The sequence below is a fragment of the Haliotis rufescens genome, unplaced genomic scaffold (assembly GCF_023055435.1).
Source record: "Haliotis rufescens isolate VD_foot unplaced genomic scaffold, xgHalRufe1.0.p SCAF_18, whole genome shotgun sequence".
Classification (NCBI taxonomy): Eukaryota; Metazoa; Mollusca; class Gastropoda; order Lepetellida; family Haliotidae; genus Haliotis; species Haliotis rufescens.
The window spans coordinates 24,515,115-24,527,342 of record NW_025963868.1 but is presented as its reverse complement, the minus strand read 5'-3'; the positions used below and the strand labels follow the sequence as shown (position 1 = coordinate 24,527,342).

The 12,228-nt window shown below is 37.1% G+C and overlaps 1 protein-coding gene across 1 annotated transcript in view; it reads right to left on the bottom strand.

The window, feature by feature from the left end:
- The window catches only part of LOC124132920 (mitochondrial import receptor subunit TOM40 homolog 1-like), a 35,412-nt gene that overhangs the window by 18,510 nt on the left and 4,674 nt on the right, over nucleotides 1–12,228 (bottom strand). Inside the window, exon 3 of the mRNA XM_046497093.2 lies at nucleotides 9,814–9,915. Coding sequence (XP_046353049.1) covers nucleotides 9,814–9,915 — 102 coding nt within the window. The remainder of the gene's footprint in view (nucleotides 1–9,813; nucleotides 9,916–12,228) is intronic.

Genomic DNA, 12,228 nt, shown 5'->3' with positions numbered 1-12,228 from the left:
TAAAAAATTATTCACTATTTCCAGCGATGTTATTGAAAATAAAATTCTCGGACACACATTTCGACAACGGGTCCGCATCGAACATGTCAAAGAGCAAAATAAAGACTATTTTAAGCAAATCTTTAAATATATTATACAAAGTGATAAATAAAATCAACAAAAATATATCTAAAAGTAATCAAACTTACATCTAAGTTATTATTTCCATCGTTTCGTGCGATCGCGTGTAATGTAAGTCAAATGACATCTCGGCTTTCGTCGCCTTGAATTCTCGGCTCGGACACAACGTTTAATGCAAAAATATATGCATGAAAAATCTTTGTCACAGCTCGTAACCTAGCACGATACATTCGCGAAGTTCCATATTTTTAATATATATCCTGATTTCCTGCTTAAAACGTTCAGAATAACACGATTTAACAAAAAATCTTTCGCTAACTTCTGAAATTTATCAAACACGAGCTTGGTATCACAGCTTGATTGGCTGCCTGAGGTCACGTGCTCAAAATTGACCAATCACGAAACTTGTAGCAGATTTCGGCAAGAAAGCGTCATTAGAAACAAATTTTAATCCAATGAAATCGCTTGTTATAACTACGGGAAAAAAAACAGGCGATGTTACGAAAGCGCGATTACGAAATGAATGACCGCCGTGTTGTGACAGCAACTACATGTGTGTGACAGTTTAGCCTTAAATTGGATTGCCCACTAATTAAGAATATAAACTTCGCTTGTGGTTCTCTTTTATTGCATGCATGCGCTTCTAAGATCAAAGGATGTATAGTGTGAAAAGTTAACTAGTAGAACAATCGTATTTCCGGGACCTGCTGCGGATGTTTTCAAACAGATTATTAGAACTCCATTCAGCGATAAACCGTTGATTATGCAATGAGAAGCGTTATGTGCAAATAAACAACGAACAACAATACAATCATGTCTGTGTAAAACTCTCAGTATTAAAAGTGTACATAAATTTTGGGAGCCATGCGTTACCGCGCGTAATAACCGAAGTAGCGCTTTATCGAAGAGCGCAATAGCGAGCGATCACTTACCCCCACACAATATTCAAGTTCAAAATCTAAAAATCAGCAGTTTGGGAAACACATTGAGTACTTATTTCAAGATCATCATTCATTTGCCTGTGGCTGAAGATATTAATACAAATTGAATCTTAATACAAATTGAATCTAATGTCTAAAGATGTCATCAAGTTAGGTGACAGAAATGTCAACACTGACCCACTGCCTAAGACTTGATTTTTAATATGGCATCTGGTGAAAAAACTATGTTCACTTTTCAAAACACAGCTTGCCTCAGATGCACAATTGTTTATTTGTTTATTTTTTTATTCATTTTTTCATTTCATAGACTTACCCAGGACTCCAAACAAAGTGCCCTTTGAAAGGTAAATGGGAAAAATCCCCATGTTAAAAAAATAATCTTATATTCCTAAATTCAGAGGTATTTTAACATTGAATTTAAACAACACTGCATTGAATGAAAATAATGTTAAACAAAGCACATCAAGTCTCTCTCTTCATTGGTCCTGTTACAGTGATCGCTCGCTATTGCGCTACCAATGGGGTCCAAATAATTGGTGGGCGTTATAGACGATGAGCCGTTTAACCGAGGCCGAGGCGGGGGAGCGCGCTCGGCAAATCTCAAATCATCAATAGGCTTATGTGTTTATCTTACGTCACGTCAAAATAGTATATATTTTTATGGACCTAGATCTACCTGTAATATCATTCATTTATTAAATCTGTCATATTTCACAATGTCTGAAATACGTATTCCATTCTAATTTATCATTTTTTATCAATAAATTAAAAAATTATTCACTATTTCCCGCGATGTTATTGAAAATAAAATTCTCGGACACACATTTCGACAACGGGTCCGCATCGAACATGTCAAAGAGCAAAATAAAAGACTATTTTAAGCAAATCTTTAAATATATTATACAAAGTGATAAATAAAATCAACAAAAATATATCTAAAAGTAATCAAACTTACATCTAAGTTATTATTTCCATCGTTTCGTGCGATCGCGTGTAATGTAAGTCAAATGACATCTCGGCTTTCGTCGCCTTGAATTCTCGGCTCGGACACAACGTTTAATGCAAAAATATATGCATGAAAAATCTTTGTCACAGCTCGTAACCTAGCACGATACATTCGCGAAGTTCCATATTTTTAATATATATCCTGATTTCCTGCTTAAAACGTTCAGAATAACACGATTTAACAAAAAATCTTTCGCTAACTTCTGAAATTTATCAAACACGAGCTTTGTATCAAAGCTTGATTGGCTGCCTGAGGTCACGTGCTCAAAATTGACCAATCTCGAAACTTGTAGCAGATTTCGGCAAGAAAGCGTCATTAGAAACAAATTTTAATCCAATGAAATCGCTTGTTATAACTACGGGGAAAAAACAGGCGATGTTACGAAAGCGCGATTACGAAATGAATGACCGCCGTGTTGTGACAGCAACTACATTTGTGTGACAGTTTAGCCTTAAATTGGATTGCCCACTAATTAAGAATATAAACTTCACTTGTGGTTCTCTTTTATTGCATGCATGCGCTTCTAAGATCAAAGGATGGAAAGTGTGAAAAGTTAACTAGTTGAACAATCGTATTTCCGGGACTTGCCGCGGATATTTTCAAACAGATTATTAGAACTCCATTCAGCGATAAACCGTTGATTATGCAATGAGAAGCGTTATGTGCAAATAAACAACGAACAACAATACAATCATGTCTGTGTAAAACTCTCAGTATTAAAAGTGTACATAAATTTTGGGAGCCATGCGTTACCGCGCGTAATAACCGAAGTAGCGCTTTATCGAAGAGCGCAATAGCGAGCGATCACTGTATCAGTGAATACAAGTCACCTCCAAAAAGCCACAACATCAGCTATAACCCTTTGAACATGAATAAAGAAACTATAAATTCCAATCTGGGTCATTGCCAACATTTGCTCAGACATGAGGGTCGAATATTTGCCACTGAGGAGGTCCAGATGAAGTCCTGCTGGAGTTCTACAATTTTAAAGAATGAGGAACTGCAACCTATTCTGACCTTGAAATGAGTGACCTTCATGTTAAAGTAATGATGACTGATTATTTTCAAGTTAGGTGACAGAAAGGTCAACACTGACCCACTGCCTAAGACTTGATAGTTAATACGGCATCTGTGAAAGAAACTATATTCACTATTCAAAACACAGCTTGCCTCAGATGCTTTGCCCTTTTATGTTCTAGTTATGTAATTAGTCAATATTCTATCAACATGGGAACAACAGCAGCATCAATGAATCAATATTGATTTGTTGGTGTGAATTTTGACAGCAGGAAAGCCGACTTAGGCAAGAGTGACAAATAAAGTTGTTGTACAGCATCAGCAATGTTCCATCCCTTGTATGAGGTGAGGTGAGGTGAGGTGAGGTGAGGTGAGGTGAGGTGAGGTGAGGTGAAATTGGGTTTAACGTCGCGTCCAAGATTATTGCACTTATATAGCGACATCCCTTGTATGAGGTGAGGTGAGGTGAAATTGGGTTTAACGTTGCATCCAAGATTATTGCACTTATATAGTGACACGTGTGTGTGTGTGTGTCTGTGTCTGTGTCTGTGTGTGTGTGTGTGATGCCGATTTATAGTGCTAGCCCACTGAGATACCATGCCGCAGTTTAACATGAATACCCCACTCAGACACAGTATACTGACTCCGAGCCGACCAGTCCTTGTTTTAGCCCCTTAATGCCGAGCGCCAGACAGGGCAACAACAAGTACCATCATTTAACGTCTTTTGGTATACTGCGTCCGGGGATCGAACCCCAGGCCTTCCGCTCTCTGGGCGGACGCTCTACCACTAGACCAGAGGCGGTCACCCTTGTATGACATTGGACAAGATGAACTGCAACTATTTAAAATCATTACAGCCTCATTACATTACCCCCACACAATATTCAAGTTCAAAATCTAAAAATCAGCAGTTTGGGAAACACATTGAGTACTTATTTCAAGATCATCATTCATTTGCCTGTGGCTGAATATATTAAAACAAATTGAATCTTAATACAAATTGAATCTAATGTCTAAAGATGTCATCAAGTTAGGTGACAGAAATGTCAACACTGACCCACTGCCTAAGACTTGATTTTTAATATTGCATCCGTGAAAGAAACTATATTCACTATTCAAAACACAGCTTGCCTCAGATGCTTTGGCCTTTTATGTTCTAGTTATGTAATTAGTCAATATTCTATCAACATGGGAACAACAGCAGCATCAATGAATCAATATTGATTTGTTGGAGTGAATTTTGACAGCAGGAAAGCCGACTAAGGCAAGAGTGCCAAATAAAGTTGTTGTACAGCGTCAGCAATGTTCCATCCCTCGTATGACATTGGACAAGATGAACTGCAACTATTTAAAATCATTACAGCCTCATTACATTACCCACACACAATATTCAAGTTCAAAATCTAAAAATCAGCAGTTTGGGAAACACATTGAGTACTTATTTCAAGATCATCATTCATTTGCCTGTGGCTGAAGATATTAATACAAATTGAATCTTAATACAAATTGAATCTAATGTCTAAAGATGTCATCAAGTTAGGTGACAGAAATGTCAACACTGACCCACTGCCTAAGACTTGATTTTTAATATGGCATCTAGTGAAAAAACTATATTCACTTTTCAAAACACAGCTTGCCTCAGATGCACAATTGTTTATTTGTATATTTTTTTATTCATTTTTTCATTCATAGACTTACCCAGGACTCCAAACAAAGTGCCCTTTGAAAGGTAAATGGGAAAAATCCCCATGTTAAAAAAATAATCTTATTTTCCTAAATTCAGAGGTATTTTAACATTGAATTTAAACAACACTGCATTGAATGAAAATAATGTTAAACAAAGCACATCAAGTCTCTCTCTTCATTGGTCCTATTATCAGTGACTACAAGTCACCTCCAAAGAGCCACAACATCAGCTATAACCCTTTTGAACATGAATAAAGAAACTATAAATTCCAATTCGGGTTACCGTATTTTCTTGAGTACAGTGCACACTTTTTTTCCAAAAAACACAGCTGTGTGGAAGGGGGTGCGCATTATACACGAATTATGAGTTTGGATGTTTTTTTCCCCCATGGAAAGACATTACCGTGAGCACGAAACACCGGAAATACCATGTCAACAAATCCATACTGAAGTACGCAAAATAATCATGTAATTACACTGTCTGGCTATAAAAAGTGTTATTTGTATATCTTGACTTATGTTTGTAACTTATTTCATTAATTTTATTCAAAATTCCTTTTAATATTGTTTTTATTAATTTCGGCGAAATCGTGTGTGAAGCAATCGGAAGATCGCACAACTCACCGTTATTAACAGCAACCACGTTCAGAATACCGCTATTGACGCCTTGAAATGAACTTTAGTTGACAGAGAATGGATACATATATCATAAATGACATACTTTGACTCGTTAAAAGTCATATTTGTTTTTGTTTGACGATTCTATGTCAACATGAAATTCTCGCGATCACGCGATCATGTGCGCGTGAGCCTTGACGGTAACTGGTCAGATTGGTTCCATGTAAAAAATAATACCCGGGAATAGCAATCAGCTGCTTCGCTTAGGGTTATTATTATTTTAAATATGTTTAGTAAAGGCTGCATATAATTAAGAAAATAATGGAATATATTATTCCTGATAAAAAAATAGTTTCAGATACAACTTTTGCCGATCCTAACATTAAAATACTGTAAAGTTATATCATTGGGTGTGTCTTGACCGAATCACCAGTCGATTCCAAGAAAATGTGTGTACAGCTGATTGCTGTTTCCGGCTTTGTTTACGAGACAATACACAAGGTAATCTTAATCCCTGGATATAAAACAATGCCTAGCAGAACAATAAATACTATTTAATCGGTAATAAAACATGTCTGGTGATTTTTTATCTCCAATTTCGAATTTGTACTGACGAAGTTTCTCATCACCCATTCGTTTGCCGGACTTCGCTGAAAGGGTACGGTGTAATTTTTTTCTGCGCATAATATTCAATTTTCTTTTTTTTCAAAATATTGAACCCGCTAGAGGGGGGTGCGCATTATACACGGGTGCGCACTATACTCAAGAAAATACAGTATTACCGACAATTGCTCAGACATGGGGAGGGGGGGGGTCGAATATTGGCCTCTGAGGAGGTCCAGATGAAGTCCTGCTGGAGTTCTACAATTTTAAAGAATGAGGTACTGGGAACCTATTCTGACCTTGAAATGAGTGACCTTCATGTTAAAGTAATGATGACTGATTATTATCAAGATAGGTGACAGAAATGTCAACACTGACCCACTGCCTAAGACTTGATAGTTAATATTGCATCCGTGAAAGAAACTATATTCACTATTCAAAACACAGCTTGCCTCAGATGCTTTGCCCTTTTATGTTCTAGTTATGTAATTAGTCAATATTCTATCAACATGGGAACAACAGCAGTATCAAGGAATCAATATTGATTTGTTGGAGTGAATTTTGACAGCAGGAAAGCCGACTTAGGCAAGAGTGACAAATAAAGTTGTTGTACAGCGTCAGCAATGTTCCATCCCTTGTATGACATTGGACAAGATGAACTGCAACTATTTAAAATCATTACAGCCTCATTACATTACCCCCACACAATATTCAAGTTCAAAATCTAAAAATCAGCAGTTTGGGAAACACATTGAGTACTTATTTCAAGATCATTCATTTGCCTGTGGCTGAAGATATTAATACAAATTGAATCTTAATACAAATTGAATCTAATGTCTAAAGATGTCATCAAGTTAGGTGACAGAAATGTCAACACTGACCCACTGCCTAAGACTTGATTTTTAATATGGCATCTGGTGAAAAAACTATATTCACTTTTCAAAACACAGCTTGCCTCAGATGCATAATTGTTTATTTTTTTAATTATTTTTTCATTTCATAGACTTACCCAGGACTCCAAACAAAGTGCCCTTTGAAAGGTAAATGGGAAAAATCCCCATGTTAAAAAAAAATATCTTATTTTCCTAAATTCAGAGGTATTTTAACATTGAATTTTAACAATGCTGCATTGAATGAAAATAATGTTAAACAAAGCACATCAAGTCTCTCTCTTCATTGGTCCTGTTATCAGTGAATACAAGTCAGCCCTAAAAAGCCACAACATCAGCTATAACCCTTTGAACACGAAAATAAAGAAACCATAAATTCCAATTTTGGTCATTACCAACATTTGCTCAGACATGAGGGTCGAATATTGGCCACTAAGGAGGTCCAGATGAAGTCCTGCTGGAGTTCTACAATTTTAAAGAATGAGGTACTGCAACCCATCCTGACCTTGAAATGAGTGACCTTCATGTTAAAGTAATGATGACTGATTATTTTCAAGTTAGGTGACAGAAATGTCAACACTGACCCACTGCCTAAGACTTGATAGTTAATATAGCATCTGTGAAAGAAACTATCTTCACTTTTCAAAACACATCTTGCCTCAGATGCTTTGCCCTTTTATGTTCTAGTTATGTAATTAGTCAATATTCTATCAACATGGGAACAGCAGCAGCATCAATGAATCAATATTGATTTGTTGGAGTGAATTTTGACAGCAGGAAAGCCGACTTAGGCAAGAGTGACAAATAAAGTTGTTGTACAGCATCAGCAATGTTCCATCCCTTGTATGACATTGGACAAGATGAACTGCAACTATTGAAACGGACATCAATAAAATCACTACAGCCTCAATTGCCTTGACTGCCACACAATATCGAAGTTCTATCATTTAAAGTCTGCAGTTAGGTAAAAACATTCAGCACTTGTATTAATATGACTAAGTGATATCCCAATCCATATTTTATACATTATATTTTAAGAACTTCATTCATTTGCATGTGGTTGAAGATATTAATACAAACTGAATCTAACATCTAAAGATGTCATCAAGTTAGGTGACAGAAATGTCAACACTGACCCACTGCCTAAGACTTGATAGTTAATATGGCATCTGTGAAAGAAACTATATTCACTTTTCAAAACACAGCTTGCCTCAGATGCTTTGAACTGTGCAAGTTCTAGTTACATTATTAGTGAGTATGATCTTGCGCCGCTTTTAGCAATATTCCAGCAATATCACAGCGAGGGACAGCAGAAATGGGCCTCACACATTGTACCCATAACGGGAATGAACCTGGGTCTTCGGCGTGACGAGCGAACGCTTTAACCACTAGGCTACCCGACCGCCCCTTATATTATTTGTCAATATTCTATCAACATGGGAACAACAGCAGTATCAAGGAATCAATATTGATTTGTTGGAGTGAATTTTGACAGCAGGAAAGCCGACTTAGGCAAGAGTGACAAATAAAGTTGTTGTACAGCATCAGCAATGTTCCATCCCTTGTATGACATTGGACAAGATGAACTGCAACTATTGAAACGGACATCAATAAAATCACTACAGCCTCAGTTGACTAATATATCTAAGTTCTATCATTTAAAGTCTGCAGTAAGTGGTTTCTGAATCTATTCTATATTTTAAGATCATCATTCATTTGCCTGTGGCTGAAGATATTAATACAAATTGAATCTAACGTCTAAAGATGTCATCAAGTTAGGTGACAGAAATGTCAACACTGACCCACTGCCTAAGACTTGGTAGTTAATATGGCATCTGGTGAAAAAACTATATTCACTATTCAAAACACAGCTTGCCTCAGATGCTATGAACTGTTTATTTTCTCTTTGCAGAAACCATCAGAAACTGTATTAATACACCGTTACCATGGCTACCAGTGTTAGACATTTAAGGGGAGTTTCCTGCTACAATGTTTGAATATAGAGACCCCCTGAATCTTTTGTCTTTAACATAAGGTTCATGATGAGAATCCCCATCTTCTCCAGGGTTATTTGGAGTGAGTGAGTGAGTTGTAATTAGGGCTTGGATGATACATCAACTATGGGATCGAATAAGTATCATGACACGTTCATAATCTGATACGTATCACGATACCTTGCTCACAATCTGATACGTATCATCATACCTTGCTCAAAATCTGATACGTATCATCATACCTTGCTCACAATATGATACATATCACGATACCTTGCTCACAATATGATACATATCACGATACCTTGCTCAAAATCTGATACGTGTCACGATACCTTGCTCAAAATCTGACACATATCACGATACCGTGCTCAAAATCTGATAGTATCATGATACCTTGCTCAAAATCTGATAGTATCATGATACCTTGCTCAAAATCTGATAGTATCACGATACCTTGCTCACAATCTGATATATATCACATTACCTTGCTCACAATATGATACGTATCATAATACTTGCATGTGCTCGCATCTGTGGTGTATAAGCCATCTTTTTCATAGACAGGATGGCCAAATACCTGGCACACTGACGATTTACAGTTGGCAGTGTCATGTATGGCACAATGGATGAAAATATTTATGTTTTCACAACTCCTTTTCACTAGCAATTAGCGTTTGGTGTAGCATTTATTAAAGAATACATTTGAGGTAAGAATCAATATTTTTTATTTCGTATTCGATTGTGATTGATATTTGTATCGAGAAGTAATAAATCCCGATCCATCGCTGCATCGTCCCACTACTAGGGGTAATGTTACACTGAGAGTCACCAGGACCAGCAAATACACACACCAAGGCAAATTCCTGCATACCTGATGCCATATCCATGGTATACACAACATGGATGAGCTCCCAAAGGGAGATAACTGCTTACCTGAGCTACAGCTTTGGCTCGTAATCGATCTGTAAGTGCATGTATTACGTTGGCATTGAGGTTGCCGCTTGCATCTACGTCACCGATTATCACAGGAAATGCCTGAAACACAGATCATAAATAACACTACGATGTACAGTAACGAGTATTGGGTTCGATGTGATGTCAGCACCATTGCAGCCTTCAGAAGTCACGATTTCTACCAACCCAAACTAAATTGGGCCGAGGACAAGCAAAACTCCAATAAAGATCGTCCCCATTGACAAGTAGCATTTGAGGGTCATAATTCGGAACCCATTCCCAATGTTTTAATTTTGCTACAAACTGAAACTGATTAAACTGACAGAAAATGCAAACAAACATTTTTGTCTCATTCAAGTGAGTGATGGAGTATGGTTTTACGCCGCTTTTAGCAATATTCCAGCAATATTACGGCGGGGGACACCATAAATGGGCTTCACACATTGTACCCATGTCGAGATTGTCTCATTCAAGCAGGACTTGCAACAAACTGATGACTCTTGAAGTAATGGTAACACTAGTTCAAGACTTTTCTTTAAAAAAAAGGAATTTCCAAGGCGTCATAGTTACAAAACTTTATAAATCCCCTCAAATTCCTCAAAATGAACGAATAGAATTGTAAAAAACCAGAACCAAACACAAGACTGAGGAAATAAATGGAATGGAACTGCAAAAGCTAAGGTGGTAATCCATACTACTAAAAAAAAAAAAGTAAGGACCACTCAGTTCTTTCATATATATTACCTTGGTTAATCTGGCATGACAGATTAACTAAAGTAGTTTGAAGGTATTGGGTTGGTTGGTTGGTTGGTTTGTTGTTTAACGCCGCACTCAGCAATATTCCTGCTATATGACAGCGGCCTGTAAATAATCGAGTCTGGACCAGACAATCCAGTGATTAATATCATTAGCATCGATCCACGCAATTGGGATAGATGACATGCATCAACCAAGTCCGCGAGCCTGACCACCCGATCCCGTTAGTCGCCTCTATGGGGTGATCAACACTTTAGCTGCCTCTTACAACAATCAGTCGGCTTTTACGGCAAACATGGGTTGTTGAAAACCTAATCTACCCTGGATCTACACAGGTTTCTTTGTTTCATCCCCAGAACAACACCAGACCACCATTTATTGCATTTTACAGGTCCAGGACCAGCAGACAAGTGTTCGTGTTCAACTCTTATAAGTGGTACCCCTATCTGTATCTGTACATCAGCAGTAAAAACTAACTATTTAGTCCACAGGTCCTTATAATGACAACATATAGCAAAACCCTTAAAAATGGCAAATTTCTACTGGAACCAATGATACTTTAACTGTTGGGCAGTTTGGCAAGGACTACAGGACTAGTGCCATTTTCAAACACTGTACATCACATGTATTATGATATTTTAAAAATTATAAATGTATTAATTATAGTAATGAAAAAAGTTGTCATCAAGTTAGGTGACAGAAATGTCAACACTGACCCACTGCCTAAGACTTGACACTTAATATAGCATCTGTGAAAGAAACTATATTCACTATTCAAAACACAGCTTGCCTCAGATGCACAATTGTTTTGTTTCTTATTCATATTTTTTCATTTCAGGGATTTACCCAGGATTCCAAACTAAGTGCACTTTGGCAGGTAAAAATCCTATAACTGTTGAACAAAAATTTATATTTTCCTAAATTCAGAGGTATTTTAACATTGAATTTAAACAACACTGCATTGAATGAAAATAATGTTAAACAAAGCACATCAAGTCTCTCTCTTCATTGGTCCTGTTATCAGTGAATACAAGTCACCTTCAAAAACCCACAACATCAGCTATAACCCTATGAACTTGAATAGAAGTACAAATTCCAATTTGGGTCATTACCAACATTTGCTCAGATATGGGGAGGGGGGAGGAGGAGGTCGAATTTTGGCCTCTGAGGAGGTCCAGGTGAAGTCCTGCTGGAGTTCTGCTGGAGTTCTACAATTTTAAAGAATGAGGTACTGCAACCTATTCTGACCTTGAAATGAGTGACCTTCATGTTAACACTGATTATTATCAAGTTAGGTGACAGAAATGTCAACACTGACCCACTGCCTAAGACTTGATAGTTAATATTGCATCCGTGAAAGAAACTATATTCACTATTCAAAACACAGCTTGCCTCAGATGCTTAAGCCTGTTTATTTTCTCAGTACTGATGATGTGCAAAGACGTATTTGTAGATAGTGTTTCATTGATGTAATAGGCAGACACTGAGAAGTCCAATGTACATACATGTATGATTAGGGTTAAAGATGAGGTACTTGGGCATGAAGTGGTCATAAAATGTATGGTTATCTGAACACATTTACCCAAGGCTTTTTCAACACTTTGTGACTAATCCAGATCTTGCAATTTGTTTATTTAC